Source organism: Heterodontus francisci, chromosome 35, assembly GCF_036365525.1.
Source record: "Heterodontus francisci isolate sHetFra1 chromosome 35, sHetFra1.hap1, whole genome shotgun sequence".
Classification (NCBI taxonomy): domain Eukaryota; kingdom Metazoa; phylum Chordata; class Chondrichthyes; order Heterodontiformes; family Heterodontidae; genus Heterodontus; species Heterodontus francisci.
Window position 1 is genome coordinate 42,879,925 of NC_090405.1, and position 19,396 is coordinate 42,899,320.

At 42.2% G+C, this 19,396-nt stretch overlaps 1 protein-coding gene across 1 annotated transcript in view; it reads right to left on the reverse strand.

Moving 5' to 3' along the window:
* The window catches only part of loxl1 (lysyl oxidase-like 1), a 71,522-nt gene that overhangs the window by 13,960 nt on the left and 38,166 nt on the right, over positions 1-19,396 (reverse strand). Inside the window, exons 4-6 of the mRNA XM_068015433.1 lie at positions 8,174-8,330; positions 2,371-2,466; positions 2,168-2,283 (exon numbers count right to left, since the gene is read on the reverse strand). Of these exons, the coding sequence (XP_067871534.1) occupies positions 2,168-2,283; positions 2,371-2,466; positions 8,174-8,330 (369 nt within the window). The remainder of the gene's footprint in view (positions 1-2,167; positions 2,284-2,370; positions 2,467-8,173; positions 8,331-19,396) is intronic.

Below are 19,396 nucleotides of genomic sequence, written 5' to 3' on the forward strand. Positions count from 1 at the left end.
TCCTAAGTTTGCCCAGAAAACCACTCATGCCCACAACACCTCCTCAGGGTGACTAGGAAATGGCCAAATAATGCAGCCTTACTGACGTCACCTACGTCCTGAGAACAAATAGAACCATAGAAATGTTACAGCACAGACAGAGACCATTCCGCCCATCATGTTTGTGCCAGCTGAAAAAAGTAGCCGCCCAATCTAATCTCACCTTCCATCGCCTGGTCCATAGCCTTGCAGGCTACAGCACTCTAAATCCTTCTATTAATCACCTTAAATCTGTGCCCCTTGGTAATTGACCTCTCCACTAGGGGAAACAGGTTCTTCCTGTCTACTCTATCTAGGCCTCTCATAATTTTGTACACCTCAATCAAGTCACCCCTCAGCCTCCTCTGTTCTATGGAAAACAACCCTAGCCTGTCCAATCTTTCCTCCTAGCTGCAACTTTCAAACCGTGGCAACATTCTTGCAAATCTCCTCTGTACTCTCTCCAGAGCAATTATGTTCTTCCTGTAATGTGGTGACCAGAATTTTACGCAGTACTCCAGCTGTGGCCGAACCAGCATTTTATACAGTTCCAGCGTTACATCCCTCCTTTTGTATTCTATACCTCGGCTAAAAAAGGAAAGCATTCCATATGCTGCCTTCACCACTTTATCTACCCGTCCTGCCACCTTCAGGGGCCTGTGGACATACACTGGTTGGCCCCATACGATACGCAGGGTGATGAAAAACACCAATTGGGTTTAAGAGGTGGATGTAAAGAGGGAAATGATGGGTAGAATGATCAAGTCAAAAATGTAGCATTTTGGCCATGCAGTGTGAGAGAGATAATAGGAAGCTGACACATATCTCTGTGAATGGAACATATTGTCCATGGAACTTGTGGGTTAACAACATAAAGCAGTGGCTTGATGGAACAGTTTTAACTTTTTCACCCTAACTGCATACACTGGAGAGTAGTGCAACTGCATTTGGGTCCGTGCAGCCACAGTTACCAGCCTTGATGGAGAACAGATTAATAGATAGACAATCAAATTGCTGGTCTTCACAGTGGGCTTGCTAAGGTAAGCAGTAAGACAATGATAGAGAGATCCACTTCTGCGAGTTATAGTCAACTTTACAAGCAGAGTTAATGATCATTCATCACCTCTGGCCATGATCTATTCTCTTTATACTAATGAGTGGGTGGGAAGAGGCGGAGGAGACAATTATATGTTTCATTCACTTCTATTTCGGACTAACAAAGTCACATGTAACCTCCCAGCAAGGAACATCGTCCCAGGCCTCCAGTAATAGCATTCAATGATCAGCCACTTGATGCCGCATAGGGACAACCCATGGCTATGCACCTGATCATTTGGCCTCTTGGTGTAACACTGCTACTCAACAGCACAGCAGATTGTAATCTAGTTGTGTGGAAAGTCATGGGTGTGACTTATCACATTGTGGCACAGCACGGCAGCCATTCAACTAATGTTCGAGCATTTCAAACAGGAATTTTAATTATACTAGTAATGAGGAAATGTGAAACCACGTACTTAAACCACATGTGGATGCAAAAACATATTTCACTAGGAGCTATATACTATGTTAACAACAACTAATACTTATATAGAACCTTTAAACGTAGAAAAGAACCCCCCCCCCCCCACCCCCACCTCCAACCTCCCATCCAAAAGGACTTCACAGAGAAGAAACAGATGCTAAGCAGTAGGGCAAGAGTTGAGGGAAATAATTTTGCTACCATGTCTACAGTTAAGTTTCAAGGAGACCTCCAAAGGTGAGAAGCAGCAAAACAGAAGGGCTTATGACATATGGTCAAAAGCTCAAGGTCGAGGCAGCTGAAGGTTCTGCCACCAACTGTGGAAATAGCAGGAAGGGGTGAACATACAGGAAGCCAGAGTTGGAGTTTAATGTGGCGTGGGTTGGGACACTGGTCTGACGAAGGTAATAGAGGCAGAGGGCTCAGTGGTGGAAGACATCTAAATATGAATGAGGACTTTGAATTGTCTGTGTTGGAGGAGCAGAGCCAATGGAGATTCAAGGGAATGGAGGTGATGGCTTGAGTGTAGGATAGGAAAGGACTTTCAGAGTCTTGGGACAAATGTATAGCATGGAGCTCGGCAGGCTGAAGGCAAGTCATAAATCAAAGCAAAAGACTTGCAATACTTACTGTGTTATTTTACAATTTGTAGCAGAAACATATCGCCCTGTGTAGTGAATGTTGCATCTGATAACGTTGTTTGTGAAATCTGATTCTTGTATCAGATAGTTAGGGTTTACTTGAAGCTATAACACAGAAATACAAGGATAAAAATATGTAGCATTGTAATAGGTCAGTTCTGTGTGCAGCAACAACAGTGATAGTCCCTGTACCTTCAGTATGTATTTCCCAGGTTGGACATCCGTGATATCAATCCACTGGCAATCAATATCTGCATTGTAGGTGTCATAGCAGCCAGGACTCAGACCCTGAAAGAATAAAAAGGGAAGCCATGTTTATAATTATCATTCTATGGTATACTTTACCAAAGGCATTGTTGAAGTTTCAAAATGTGTATGTGTATAGAATAATAAAGCACAGAACGAGGCCATTTGGTCTATCATTCACGTACTGGCTCTTTGAAAAAGCTATCCAATTATCCCAGTCTCCTTCCCCACAGCCCTGCATTTTTTTTCCTTTTTTAGAATATATGCAATTCCCCTTTTTGAAAGTTACTATTGAATCCATTTCCACCACTCTTCCAAGTAGTGCAATCCAGATCATAACACATTTGTTTTTGATACAATGCCCTCATCTCCCCCCAATTATCTTAAATGTGGGTCCTCTGGTTACTGATGCTCCTGCCAATGGAAACAGTTTCTCCTTATTTACTCTCATCAAAACCCCTCCTAATTCTGAACACCTGAATAATGAGGGAGATCAGCAGATAGCCCAGGACAATGGGGCTGATCGCTGTAGATTCATTACCAGAGATTCCCTGCAGGGCACGTTGTCAGTATTGGCCCAGGTTATGACAGCAAGGTGATAAACCCATGTTTACTCCACGGGGGAAAAGGGTATGAAAGGCAAGTGACTGAACCAGAGGCTCAGGTCTTTCATGCAACAATCAGTGTTCAGTCACAGAGCAGCAGAGATCTGAGAGCAGCTTCTCTTTTCTTGACACCTCCTGTGAGAAACGGTATATGACTCTGAGGTTGAGTAAGAAAAACAAGCCAAGTAAGTAAGGGAGGAAACTGTGCAGCACAGTGGATAATAACTTTGCATCCTTGCACCTGAGGCTTGGGTCCAAATATTCACAGATTGACAGTGAAAGTGGCACTGAAATTTGCTGAAATTTCATCCGGTTTTGTGACTCGGAGGTTGGGCTGTTAGCCTCTCATTTTGACAACTGGGCCTACACTAGCAGAGTGCAGTTTACTTTTAGTTCAGTTTCCTACAGGCAAACTGCAGCAATGTAGTTACACTGGGTAGAAGTAGCTTCTAGTTTTCTACATTAACAAAGTTAAAGAGCCTCTAGTGGTCTATAACTAAATTCAGTCCAGAGAAAACATCTGTTGGTCAGTGTTGCTGGATCTACCAGAGACTTGAGCACAAAATTCTAGGCCGACACTTCAGTGCAGTACTGAGGGGGTGCTGCGCTCTCGGAGGTGTTGCCCTTCGGATGAGGCGTTAAATCAAGGCCCTATTTGCTCTCTCAGGTGGGTGTAAAAGAAGCCCCTTGGCAATATTTTGAAGAAGAGCTGGGGAGTACTCCCAAGTGTCCTGGCCAATATTTATTCCCTCAATCAAAATCACTAAAAAACAGATTATCTGGTTATTATCTCACCTCGGTTTGTGGGAGCCTGCTGTGCACAAATTGGCTGCCATGTTTCCTACATTACAACAGTGACTACACTTCAAAAGTGCTTTGGGATGTCTTGATGGTGTGAAAGGCATTATATAAATGCAAGTCTTTCTTTTTACCAAAGAGCCAGCACAGGCACGATGGGCCGAACATCCTCATTCTGTGCGGTTTCCTCTCTCAATATGTTGCCTGGTCCTGTTTGACATGAGTTTGAGCAGAGTGACCATGATTCATAATAGACAAGGGTCCCCAGTACAAAAATGCCTTTAACCTGGTACTAAATGGTAATCGCAGACAGGGAAGCTGTAAGGACAGCTGGTGTGGGAAATGGAAATGTAATTCTAGTGCCGAAACAACCCTTTGAAGATGACACTTTGCTACATTGCTGGCAGAGAGTAGAGGGTGTCTCCCTCTTCAGCTGGCTGTGCTACATCTGACCTGGGAGTGCTTTGTGCTGACGTACTGGCATCTGAAATGGGAATATTTGTTTATAATTTGTTGGAGCTGGTGGAATGAGGAAGAGAGAGAGATATAGAATAGGAAGAAAAGAGTAAAACCAGGAAAGCCATCATTTACCAACTTTGATCAAAGCTCACCAACCAGTCAAGAAAGTAAACGCAAAAGAATTCTTGCGTGCGGGAGCTTTCTATGCTCCTGTAAGTTAAAAGTCGAAGAGTTGAAAAAGTTACTGCTTCTACCACTGAGTTGCAATTAGTAAGGTTGAACTATTTACTAAGGAATCAGAGCTACAAGTTGCACAGTGGCTGAGTTGGGGCAAAGCCATCAACAGCACAAACTGCTCCAGAAATCAAAGCTTGCCAACCAAGAAACTAAAGTAACTGGTCACAGACCTTATAATAAATAAATAAAACATTTAATTCAAAGCTAAGATTTGCTTACAGTCAGTATATAAAATAAGGGAGTTTAAAAAGCTCATAATGGCTGAGCAGCTACTTAAACAGAAGAATGTCCAGACTCGTGCCAATTACTGCATGACTGTACATCGGCAGAAAACGCCCTGAACACACAAGAGACTGAGTTGATAAGTGAAGACTTCTGGCTTGTAACAGTCAAAACTTACTGGGTGTAAAACAGGATGTGGCCAAAGAGCTATTACAAGGCAAAAGAAATCATAACAAGGGCTGCTGTTAAGGTCACTGTTGATTAATTGCTGCAGTTGTACATTGAAAGTCTAGACTCAATTGCAAAAATATTAAAGCAACAAATAAAGCAAAGCTGAGAAGGGTGGATTTAAAGTAAAAAGCAGAGTCACACAAATACAGGCAGCTTGTGCAGATGGAATACAAAGTCATAATTAACAAAAACAATTTTCATTTCTATAGCACCTCTGATAGTAAAATGGTCCAAGGCATTTCACAAGAGCATGATCAGATAAAATTTGATGCTGAGCCACATTGAGATACCAGGACAGGTGGTGAAAAGCTTGGACAAACAGGTAGGTCTTAAGGAGCAACGTAGAGGAAAGAGAGGCAGAATGGTTTAGAGAGGGAGTTCCAGAGTTTCCAGGCCTAGGTAGCTGAAAGCACAGCCACCAATGTTGGAGCAAAGGACATCGTGGATGTACAAGAGGCCAGAGTTGGAGGAATGCAGAGATCTTGGAGGGCTGTAGGGCTAGAGGAGATCAAAATAATGAGGGGCAAAGTCATGGTGGGATTCAAAAGAAAGGTGAGTATTTTAAAACTGAGGTGTTGCTGGAATAAAAACCAATGTAGGTTGACGATCACCAGAATGATGGTTCAGTGGGAATTAATGCACGTTAGGATATGGGCAGCAGAATTTTTGGATGAGCTTGAGTTTAGAGAGGGTAATAGGTGGGAGGCTGGACAGGAGAGCATTGAAATAGACGGGTCTGGAGGTAGCAAGGGCATGGATGAGAGCTGGTCTGAGACGTGGGTAATGTTACGGAGGTGGAAGTAGGTGGTCTCAGTGATGGGGAGGATATGGGGTCAGAAGTTTAGCTTAGGGTCCAATCGGATGCCAAGGCTGTGAACAGGCTCTGCCTCCGACAGCTGCCAAAGAGAGGGATGGAGTCGGTGGCTGGGGAACAGGATTGTTGCAGGGATCAAAGAAAATAGCTTCCAACTTACCAATATTTAATGGGGGGATTTTCTGCTCATCCAGCACTGCAGGTCAGACAAGCAGTGGAGGGGTCAAAAGAAGAGATGGTGAGATAGAGCTGGATGCCATCCGAAAGGGATCAGGAAGAGATAGACATGTTGATGTGGTCCAAAGGTTCCACCAGAAAGAGATTTAGTGACTAGTAGTGACTAGTGCTCAGGACACATGCAACCAATGCCTGTGACCTTAAATGACAAAAGTTTTCTTTTTATTAAGGAAGGAAGGAAGACTTTAGTTTTGTAGACACTGCCAGAGGCTGCTTGTAGCTTGCTTTGAGAAATGAAAGGAACTGAACTCAGTTGAGAGAGAAAGTTATGATTTAGTATCTAAGCTAAAAAGGCTCTCAAGAGACAGAAAAGATGACATCAATTGCCCCAACCTTGAGCTGATTATACTATCGCAGGAAGACAGGACAATTGTGAAGGACTCTCACACTACATAACCAACACAACACTTGGGGACATAACCAGCACATTGCAGAGAGACAGAAATAGCTTGCTGCAGAGAAAGATATTTGGAGCAAAAAGGTCGTTAACCCTTCTACAAGTACAATAGATTTAAATAGAGACATATGATTATCGTACTTATTCTTCCATTGCTGAAAACAGAGACACGTTGTCGAAGCTTTTCGTCTTGCACTCATCAGGACAATCACTAGAATAACCAATGTAAGGGAAAACAACAGCTTATACTGCATGAGAGTGCTGATTGGTTGGCAAGTGAACTCTGGTAGAGGTGTTGCCATGGCAAATGCACCAGTTTACGGGGACTGACAGTTAACTGCCAAGTTTTGTTTAAAATTTAAACCAGGCAGCTTGACTTTGATTGGTCAAGGCATTGCCCTGAGGAATGAACCAGCGAATGGCTGTCACTTATTTTGTTCAGCTGAAACAGGCGCAATGTTTGTACATATTCGTTCTGTCTGCAAAGAACAGGGTCCTGTGTATTAATATATGCAGCTTCCAGTATGCGCAACTGCACCACACTGCGAGCCCTACTGACAATCTTAAATTGGTTGTCAGCGTCATTCTTCGCACACTGTGGATTATTTAGCAAGTGTTGTCCAATCGCGGAATCACATCTAATGTTGGACATTGTGTTTTGAGTTTTGCAAGCATGGGCTGGTTGGGTACAGCCTGTACCTTACCCGTTGCGAACAGTAGAAGGGACAGGTTGTTTGATACGATTCGCCAGTCTTTGTAACGTATGGCCTACATACCTAGCATCACACTGGTATTGAAATTCATATATCACATTACTAATTTGTGTGATAGGCAGAACGTCTTTTTGGCTTGACGCCAGCACTCTCTTCTCATGCAGTATAAGTTGCTCTTTTCCCTTACATTAGTTATTCTTGTGGATTGTCCTGATGAGTGCAAGATGAAAAGCTTCGACAACATGTCTCTATTTTCAGCAATACTCAAGTTCTGTACTACTAAACGACTATTTATTCTTATACTGATATGCAAATTGAAAAGACTACCTACAACGTAATTCTCAAAAACCAATGTAGAACGAAGATGTTAAATTGAACCCAACTAAGTCTGTACTGCTATCATGGTGTAGTGAATTTTGCCATTGCTTGTCTTACAACTATTGCTCCTGTAGTGATTATCACCATGATAATCAGGTTACCTTCACGTGCTGTGTGTCAAGAGATTCAACTCTGTGTCAGGATTCATTTCTCGATAGCTCTGGCATTCCAAGCGTTAACTGGTTCCCAACCAATTTTAAATTACATTTATTTGGGTTGACTTAATGAAGGCCAACTCAAGCCAACTAAATACAGCTTCACACCTTAACCCAAGACATCACATTCAACATTCCAAAATAGAGTCATCACTGTTTTGCAGACTCCAAGATAAGTTAATCAATATTAGAAATATGAACTGTAATTCTTCTTAATTGACCTGAATGGTAAAGCAACATGCCTCGGAATGTGAAAAAAACTGCTGCTATTTTTTAAAGTAATGCCCTGCCTTTCCCCCAGAATACCTTTCCCTAAAGGTACAGTCCAATAACACTCCGCACGATATTATTTCTTTCTACAGCACGTAAGTCAAAGACTATTTCTGACATACACTGAGGCAACACACTCACCATTATACAGCACGTAGGAAAGTGATTAATGTTTAATTGAACGTCCCCAGAGTGAATGAACAAAGTTACTTTGCCTGCATTGCACCTCCTACCTGAGTGTGTGCTGTACAAGCATAACGCTTCAGGTGGCCAAAGTCACACGTAGTGTCCTCCAGACAGAAGCTGGCTTTGTGCCCCTCAGCCACCTTTCTCCCAGTAGCTGCATCCAACAAGTCATAGTGACTGAACTCATCCATGCTGTGATAGTGCCTGGGAAAGCAAGATATGCGCAAATTAATATCTTGATTTAAAAAAAAAAATCATTTCTATTCAGCTGAAATATTATTCAAAATTGTCTGAATTCTGGAGGGTGGGAGGGGGGTTGGGTGCAGGGGTGTGCTGGTGCCACGGTGAGTTGCACTGTCACTTCTGGTACTTTGTTCAACCCCATCCCAGATAATTGAGATGGAAGTCACCTCTGACTGTATATGAAGTGAATCTGAACAGCCTTAACCAGTTCTCAATGGAAATGGGCAGGCAGCACAAAGCTGCCCTTAACTTGGCACTAATGGGCTTAACAAGAGAGCTTATATGTACTGCTGTCCCAAGGAAGAACCTAAAACACATGATTAGAGTGAGGCATCGGGAGGATGTAACTGTGCTACACTTAGCCTGGGAGTGCTTGGTGCTGCCATTAGGTACCAGGAATGGGAAATAACCCGTCATCTTAATGAGTAGAACATTTTAATCTCAAAAAAGCCACAATGATGAAAACTTCTGACTTATTCTAAAGAGCTGAAACTGAAATGCCAGCTTGTTGGTTACCACCTGTGCCAAGGTCACCAATACTAAATGTTGAACACACTCCAATTTACCTCCATTAAATAGGATAGGGAGGACTTAATGAATAACTATTGCTGAATATGGATTCAGCTCATGTTCATTCCAATGCAAGTAATTCTGCTTTCAGATAACTGTTATTGTACTTGTATCAGGAGTTATTTCTAAATGATAGTCCAGTTGACGCAAGTTTAAACATCCACCTGGTACCAGTAAGACCAATAAAATCATTACCATTTATACTGCTGCTCGCTCCACTACTATTGATAACCACACCCCAGCCATATTTTGATTTTGATAGATATGTGATAAACCCGATGAGTTGCAAAATGCATATAGTTTTAGGATACATTAACTTGGAACATTTTGTGCAACAAATAATAGATAAACTTGCCATACTTTACACCCTCAGCAACAACAACTTGCATTGGTGCCTTTAGTATTCTGAGGTGCACTGAGGCACAATCTCACAAAAAATGAGTGCTGAGACAAAGGAGAAGACGTTAGGAGCAACGATCGAAAGTTTGATTCAAGAGCTGGGTTTTGAGAACTGTGTCTTAAAAGAGGAAAGAGAGGGGGACTGGCAAAGGGGTTTAGGGAGGGAAATCTCACGGCCTAGATGGCTGAAGGCATGGCCGCCAATGGTGGAATGAAGGGGGAATGCACAGATGGCTAGCATCAAAGGAAGAGAGAGTTGGGGGTTGGGGGCATTGTATGGCTGGATGAGATCAGAGATAGTGAGGAACCACATCATGAAGGCATTTATATACAAGGAGCAGAATTTTACATTTGAAGTGTTGGGGATCCAAAAAGCCAATAAAGTCCAGCAAGGATCAAGAGTGCCAGATGAGCAAGACTTTGTACAAAATAGGATATAAGCAGCATGCTTTGGATGAGCTGAGGTTTACGGAGGGTGGAGAATGTGATGCTGGCTAGACAGCATTAGAATAGTCGAGATAACAAAGACATGGATGAGGGTTTCAGCAGTAGAAGGTCTGAGGCAGGGACCGAAGCAGGCAATTTTACAAATGTGGAAGAAGGTGTTATTTGTGATGGAGAGGCTATAATTGCAAAAAACTGAGCTCAGCAAGAAATAGGACATCAAGCTTATGAACAATCTAGTTCAGCCTGGGACACTGGCCCTGCAGGGAGGGGAATGGGATGAGTGCCAAGAGCTCGGGTACCAGTCATCACTCAATGGTAGTACTCTTGTTTCTGAGTCAGAACGTTCTGGCGTCAAGCCCCAGGCCAGAAAATTGGGCACATAATTTAAGCTGACACTTCACTCCAGCACAGAGGGGCTGCCTCACTATCAGAGGTGCTGCCTTTCAGATGGGATGTTAAACGGAGGCTGTGTCTGCCCTCTTGGGGTTGCAAAATCCATCCAGGTACAACTTGAAAAAGATGTGGAGTGTTTTGGCCTACATTTATCCCTCAGCCAACATCAGAAAAAAATTTGGTCACTTATCTCATTCGTGTTTATAGGACCTTTCCAATTGTGCCTATTGACTGATGCATCTTAACATTGCAACAGTAATTACACTTCAAAAATACCTCATTAGTTGAAAAGCATTTTAGGACATCCTAAAGTTGAGAAATGCACTATATAAATGCCAGTTCTTTCTTTCTTTATATCACTATTGTTTGTTTAGACAGTAATACAATGTATGGCATTTTCCAATTGGCATCAGATTAGCACTCGGAAAATAGAGGCCATAATTCCTTCTGCAATTGGATTAGAGATATAATACGGGAGTTTTAACCTGGATCGAACTTGAACAAGGTCACTTGTCGCAATGTTCATTTCTGACACAGATGCAATGGAAAATGAAAAGCAGTCTGTCCTCCAGCATTCCTCGCCTTAATAAACACAAACATTTATTATAAATATATATTCTTAAAGAAAGTGTGCACTCCTCCAACCCTGAAAAACAGTGAAAGCTGGCTGCCGATAGTAACATCACAATTCCTGATCCGAATGGAGATCATTAGGTAATGCCTGTCAATCACCCCTGGAAACCACTCTGTAATTGACTGGGATTGAATTTATGCATAGAACTTGTAAAAAGCAAACTATCCTCCACTCACTGTACTCTGCTGGAGAAATAACTGTGCTTTTATTGGGAGATTTTGCTGTAGTTTCAGTCATGAGTTCTGTTCACTGTAGTTTGTGGAGACTGGTTTTTAAAATAGACTGCTGAATAAATAAATGGACTGGTGTAGTGCATTGTTCAAATAGACTGTGTTTGCTGAGTAAATAAAAACAGTGACATAGTGGCAACGTCACTGGACTAGTAATCCAGAGGCCCAGGCTAATGTCTTGAAGACAAGGGTTCAAATTCCACACGGCAGCTGGTGGAATTTAAATTCAATTAATTAACAAACGCAATTAAGCAAAGGCTTGGAATTGAAAGGTATGAAACAATCAATGATTGTCATAAATCATCTACAAGGCACAAGTCAGGAGTATGCCGGAATACTTTCAACTTGCCTGGATGTATGTAGCTCCAACACTCAAGGAGCTCAACACCACCCAGGACAAAGCCACTTCTTGACTGACATCCCATTCACCACCTTCAAAATTCACTCCCTCCACCACCGACGCACAGCGGCAGCAGTGTGTACCATTTACAAGATGCAATGCAGCAACTCACCAAGGCTCCTTTGACAGCACCTTCCAAATCCATGATCTCTACCACCGAGAAGGACAAGGGCAGCAGGATGCATGGGAACACCACCACCTGCTAGTTCCCTTCCAAGCCGCACACTATTCTGACGTGGAACTATATCCTTCACTGTCGCTGGGTCAAAATCCTGGCACTACCTTCCTAACAGCACTATGCGTGTACCTACACCAGAGGTACTGCGGCAGTTCACCACCACCTTCTCAAGAGCAATTAGGGATGGGCAATAAAGGTTGGCCTAGCCAGCGACGCCCATATCCCATGAAAGAATTTAAAAAATCATCTGGTTCACTGATGTCCTTTAGGGAAGGAATCTGCTGTCCTTATCTGGTGTGGCCTACATGTAACTCCAGACCCACAGCAATGTGGCTGACTCTTAACTGCCCTCTAAAATGGCTTAGCAAGCAACTCGGTTGTCAAGGGCAGTTAGGGATGGGCAACAAATGCTGGCCTGCTAGTGACGCCCACATCCCATGAAAGAATCAACATCCTGTTGTGGGTTGACCTCACCTCCAACTCATTGGTTGACGTGGTGGTGTCAATAACACCTTGATAAAAGTTGGGGAATCAAAGAGATGTCTCATTGCATGAAGCTCAAAGTGGTTACTAATGTGAGCGGTAAGTAGAGATGAGAGCAATGACTTAGGCGAGCACAAAGTAGTGCATGATCTGGTCCTCAATACAATGGAAAAAAATTCCAACAAGAGAATACTCAGTGAATACTGATCCTTTTTTTTTTAATGTTTCCTTAAGTTCTTTGAAGATGGAAAGTAATAGCGAATGCCAATGAAAGGAAACCATGTTTCATACACTGGCAGATTCAAAGATGGCTGGCAGCATAGACTGTGGCAAAAAGCGCTCTGTTTGTGTGTCGCATGCCAGAGCAAGCTAGATAATGCATCCTAGCAGGTGATGTCGTTGAGTTTGATCAAAAGACTGCAGCTGCTATATCTAGCCCACTTGGGCACTGGATTATAACAAACACATGGAGGATGCGGATAGAAATGTTTAGTTTGGAAAACAGTATCACTTGGCACACATGTTGAAAGCCTGAGAGGAACTTTTCTTCCACTTCAGTAACATTATGACTCATGACAGAGTTGATCATGCACAAGATGTTTTCCTCAACGAGGCTGATACAGCACCAGTTCCATATGAAGTTGGAAAGAGAAGTAAAGTCTTCCTGCCAACATACTCCACCTCCTAATGATCTCATAATGATCTGCCGAAGGAAGTTAGCAAGCTACATGGTTCTGAGGAGAGCATTTCTGAGTGCCATTCAAAAAAAGAACATTTTTCAGGTAACACAGCCACACATTGCCCAGAGACTGCACATCATGTGACCATTGCTCCTTGCATCGTACGTGCTGTACTCTGGGGAGTGGGACTAATTCTTTCAGAGTCGACACAGGTACAGTGGGTCAAATGGCTTCCTTCTGTGCTGTTTGATTCTGAGTTATGAAGGTGTCAAAAGCTCTTTCCACCATCAAGGGTCCTAAGTATCCAGTCAAACTTTGTAAATACAAGTCCATTTTTAAAGATTAAAAGTACAATCAAAAACAGCTTCTAAAAGATGATTTACTTCGTCAACTCTTGATTGCATTTTGTGTCTGTCATCATTGTTCTCTACTGTAGATTTCTTGCTGCTATTTGCTACTGTTTTGAACGGACTTCCAGAGCAGTTAAAGTAGGTTCGTTTCCATTTTCCCCACTCAGTAATTTTCCCCTCCACTTGCCTCCTCTCTGGAAGTTGTCAACCCCTTGCTGGGGTGTAGTTCCAAGAGTCCTGCTGATCATTTTGTATCTTGTTCAAAGTTCAAGCCTTATCAGGTGATTTTCAACAGATTATTCAGCTACAGGGAGAAAACGATCTGAGCCCAATTCTCCCGTGAAATTCGAACCCAAGCATTTCCAATGGTAAATCAAGAGCACAATCCCCAGCTTACCACCCTCCAGCAGTCAACAAAACTGAATATTGGATGCTGTGTATAACAGGCGGCTGATCTGATACCATACATTTTGCGCCACCGCCCAAGACAAATTTCTATCCCTCCGAGTCCTACCCAACATTTTTCCCTTAAGGTCAGAAGTGGGATGTTCACTGATGATTGCACAATGTTAAGGACCATTCACAACTCTGCTGATACTGAAGCAGTCCGTGCCTGCATGCAGCAAGATCTGGACAATATTCAGGCTTGGGTTAAGACATTTGTGCTACACAAGTGCCAGGCAATGACCATCTCCAACAAGAAAGAATCTATCCATTTACCCTTGATGTTCAACAGCATTACCATCACTGAATCCCACACCATCAACATCCTGGGAGTTGCCACTGACCAGAAACTTAACTGGATCAGCCATATAAACACTGTGGCTGCAAGATCAAGTCAGAGGCTAGGAATTCTGTGTCAAGTAACTCACCTCCTGTCTCCCCAATGCCCTTCCTCCATCTACAAGGGGTAAGTCAGGAGTGTGATGGAATACTCTCCAATTGCTGGATGGGTGCAGCTCCAACAACATTCAAGAAGCTCAACACCATCCAGGACAAAGCAGTCCGCTGGATTGGCACCCCATCTACCACCTTCAACATTCACTCCCTTCGCCACTGACAGAGTGGTAGCAATGTGTACCATCGACAAGATACCAAGCAACTCACCAAGGCTCCTTAGACAGCACCTTCTAAACCTGCTACACCCAGAAGGACAAGAGCAATAAACGCACGGGAACACCACCACCTGCAAATTCCCCTCCAAGCCACACACCATCCTGACTTGGAACAATATCGTCGTTCCTTCACTGTCGCTGGGTCAAAATCCTGTAACTCCCTTCCTAACAGCACTGTGGGTGTACGTATACCTCATGGACTGCAGCGGTTCAAGAAGGTGGCTCACCATCACCTTCCCAAAGGCAATTAGGAATGGGAAATAAATGTTGGCAGAGCAACAACACCCACAAAACATGAACGAATAAAATAAAAGTATACCATCAAAAATTGATTAACTGATCATTTATCTTAGTGTTGTTTGTGGGACCTTACTATATGCAAATTAGCTGACATTTGATAAACAACAGTGACTACACTTCAAAAGAAAGCAAGTCATTGCTGTATAAATGACAATTCTTTCTTCCTTTTATTCACATGTAAGCTTCCCTGCTGCTTGATAACCAAACAGGGCGAAAGTTTTGCTGGTAAACAGTCTCTGAAACAACAAGGAATAGTGCCCACCACAAAGCATCAAAAAGTAGATCTTACATCTTCGTAGAGCTATTAAAATACCATTTTACCACCTATTATGTTAGCTCAGTTTCTCATTTTACCAGATGTAAAATCTTCTCTAGTCTCTAGTAAACAAAATGTGTCCTGATGTGATTGCCATCAATGCATTAGTGATTGTCCCTTAGCCAAAAATATGAATTAAAGTTGAATTATTATAATAACTCATACTGCACCTCATATTGTTCTCACTGCCCAATATGCTGAAATGTACTGATTGTTCCAGGTCCAGAACCTGCTTGAAAATTCCCTATAGGGCTGATGAGATCCTTTTAATAAACAACCTTTGATCTTCTGTTTCAAAATCAGACCACCATGTCCACTATGCTAATCACAATGTCCTCCACTTGAACCCTAGGCAGCAAAAAAAAAATATTGGTCTGGATTTTATGATAGGAATAATGGTAAAGCTATTGGTGCCCCCCATCATTATGGAATAAATCAGGCAGCCACTTCTGGAGTCTGCCTATATGCAGTGAAACACGGAAATGAGGAAGTGGTCATCAGAGTTGTGTTGTTCCTTCATAAGCTTCGCTCTGCATCTCATTGACGGACTTGGCATTAAAATACAAGCAGGCCGAGAAGTTGCGGTACTCCCCCACTAGTTACCCACTAAACGCACCAGAAAAGTTAGGGCTGTTGCATTCAGGTGTAAGTGCATTTTAGTGGCATGATAAGTCTGAATTACTGTGGCCCAGGAAATTTACTTTTACAAATGTAGAGTCTCATTCCTTCAGAATTTAATTATTGTTAGAGATTTTTAAAAATGTAACTTGTTTTACTTTTTCTTTCTGTCTTATTTATCCTGCTCTCTTAATCCCATCCTTCTTTATTCTGCTTTCTCTACATGATTTTACATTGAATCAAATATTCTAATTTATACCTTCATGCTTTATAGCTGTATGTCAGCCGTGGTTCAGTTGGTAGCACTCTCGCCTTTGAATCAAAAGTTCTGGGTTCAAGTCCCACTCCAGAGGCTTGAGCACAAAAATCAAGGCTGATGTTCCCAGTGTAATACTGCGGGAGGTGCCATCTTTCAGATGAGACATTAAATTGAGACCCAGTCTGCCCTCTCAGATGAATGTAAAAGATCCCATAGTGCTGTTGTAAAGAACAGCAAGGGAGTTACCCCAGTGCTCTGGTCAATATTTATCCCTCAATCAACATACAAAAACAGATTGATCATTATCACATTGCTGTACGTGGGAGGTTGCTCTGCACAAATTGTCTGCCGTTCCTACATTACAACAGTGACTCCACTTCAAAACTCTTTGGCTGTAAAGCACTTTGAGATGTCCAATGGTCATGAAAGATGCTATATAAATGCAAATATTCTTTTATTTTTCCTGGATTAGACTGTGCGTGCCTGGATGAGCATTCTTCAATAAGCTTGCCCTGCTCACAAAATGGCACAGATCCTCTGTGGAAGGTGCCGCGGCGAAAAGGATCTGTAGGAGCTGTAAGTTGCCACTCAAAAGCCCATAAAAAGCATGTGGACAGCTGTAAGCATAATGAACAGCAAGCATTATTTCTTCACCACTGACTGCAAAACCAAGGCTGTTGAGAGAGAGAGAGAAACAGCTTTCAGTGAGGGACTAGAGACTGGAGAAGATTTTACATCTGGTAAAAATGAGAAACTGAGCAAACATATAATAAACTCAGCTCAGAATATTTGCTACTATGCTAGAGGTAATTCCTGTGCTTCAGTACTTTGAAAGTACATTTTAAAAAATATTTTCCCCACTGTTTGTTCCAGAGAATAGAAATTGGCTTTTTAGCACTAAAACTAAGTGGAATGCATGCACTCCATCCGGTTTTGAGTTGGAACTACTTTAACAGAGTCCTTTTAAAATCTCTCATAAAAGATAGTTCAGGTGGGGTAATGCCTCACACACCAGCTTTGAATCCCAGCTTCTGCCAGCCAGCACTTGGATCGAATCCAGAGCCCTTCCGCCAGGTTTGGCTGGATGAATGAATGCTTGGTGACGACACTTCAAAAGTGCGCCATTGGCTGTAATGTACTTTAGGTTCTCCTGAGAACCTGTAAGGTGCTACAGAAGATTTTCTTGACATAGGAATGACTATGTAGTCTTTGGGAGAGAGGAAATACCGAAAGAGGCTACAACTTCCATAGCATTTCAGGACACCCCAGTGGCTGCCATGAGATCACAACAGGTGACATCTGGGAAGGCCATTTGCTTGTCAGTCAGCCAGAATTCACTCTATCTCAGGAGGCCAGGAAAGGGAGCAATGTATTACTGTTGCCTAAAGATTGAACAGAAACATTAAAACAAAACACCTAAGTAAACTTTATACCAAAATGACCATTATATTTGATATAAAACTGATATGAACTCATTTTTAAATTCTCAAGACCAGCTCAGCTTCACGAAGAGATACTCACTTGACCGATTCAACTGAGAATTGGCAGGTTAACAGCATTTTTCAGCCCTCGAAGGGATCTGCTCTGCCTGTTTTGTCTAGATTCTGCTTTAATGCATACAGTTCCATCAACAATTATATAAAAAAAAGCAGAGTAACTCAAATTCAGGAATAAGGAGTTGCAGAAAAGTCCTCCGTTGACCCCATGTCACCTCATGTGCACACAATGGGGTAGAAAAATAGGAAATTGGCCATTATAAGCCCCCCCTCCCACCAATGTTCAGCTCCATTTTTATCTTCTTCAATACTACCTGTTTCATGCTGCAGTGCAAAGTGAATTTCTGTCCCATTGTGGATGTTTGTGAACAGTTTCCACTTTTCTTAAATCACCATTTATTTTCAGCCACCCTCTCTGCTGCTGGTCCTCCCACAGTAGCTAGTTTAAGTGAGGGGAAATACTGCACTGGGAAGCAAAGATGGTTGAGCGAGTCATGAATTTCTTTTGAAATTCTAAATTTAGGTTTTAGAAATTTTAAAATCTTAAATCTTGATCCTCCATCCATTTTCTCTTCAAGATAACACACTGGTCGGAGTCTCTAATCAAGGATTAAGCAGGTTTTAGCTCAATTCGGAGCGCGTGGAAGCTCACCCTGGTTAACTTACAAAACAAGCAATGGATTGCTCGGAATTTAAATGCCTATCCACCATCTATTGGAAGGTGAGCAGGGTAAGAAAGCAAGTCACAGGCTGGCGTGACTGCTTGTGTGGATTTATAGAAGGTTCTGTTCCAATAAACCCACTTAAGGAGCTTAGCGAGATGGTCGTACATCCAATCTGGTTCCTGGCGATGCATTCAAATGTGTGGATTTTAAGTGGAAATCCTTAATTTATCATTTGTGTCTGATAACATTTAATTTATAAAAATCACAAAGTCCTAGTTTCAGGGCCTGAAGATTTGCTCTGCATCTTAAATGGAAGCTTACGTATGAATGGGAAATATTACTTGAAGGGACTACTTTCAATTGGAAAAGTACACACCCAAGTGAAGAATAGTAACAAGAATGCTTGGCTTCAAGACCTCCCTGCTAAAGTCAACCACAGATTCCAGTGATAATATAACATATTGCACCACCCTCTTACAAGGCCAGAAGCATTTGTCTCTATTCAGCTAATACAATGTATAATCCAGTTCCCAAAAATTCAACATTTTCAACTATACACAATTCTGTCCGTCTTCTCTTCAGTGGCTCTTTTGTTATTGCTGCCGAGAATTTCTCCCCCCTTGCTTGCAGTTATTTCCTGATGCCTTCTAAACGATTTCTTGCCTCACGCCAACAATGCAAAGTCCAGGAGCCGCTTAGGCCCGTCTCTGAGGCTGACAGTGTACAAGACAAATTTACGTGACCTGCAGCTCTCTAGAGAGAGAGTTGAATAAATTCAGTCTTAAATTGGAAGTCCATAGCATTTGTATTGAGGTCTCTGGAGACTTCACCACTCAGTCCCAAATGATAGTCACGTGAGCCAGCTCTGTACAGTTCAATAGCTCAGGTAATCCTTTCAAGAGATTCAAGAGTTACATGGGTGTCAGTCAAGGTAAGCTCAGTGAAATCCTTTATATAAACAGTTATATCTTTTTTTCTTCCTGCAACAACCAATCTCAAAATATACAGGCAACTACCGAAGGATTTAAAATTGCCGCAGGGGATATATGCATGTTCTGAAACCACACTTATTCAAACTTAACAATGAGGGTTATTTTAACGGAATTGACCAGTTGTAAGCCCCATGGGATCGGGTCTTGCATCCTGCCCAATATTACTTCAGTGAAAATGCGATGGTTAGTTAAAATAATAGCCTACAGGGACCAACATACAGCGAAAATACAAAAACGTTCACAATTTCTGGCATTAGATACATTGGCAAAAAAAAAAGCGCTCTGTTTTCCCATTTTGACGTTTGATTAATTATGTTTGCTGTTCCTACTTCACTCTCTCCATTTCAACGGCTAACAATTCAATTACTGGAACTTCTATTGCCTTTTTGCTGTCATGACATTTCAGCAAAAGGGCAAAGCATTACGGCGGACTTGCACAAACTTGAAGATCATTTATCCACATTGGTACAGTCGGGCCTTTGTAGTCACGAACTTCGGACTT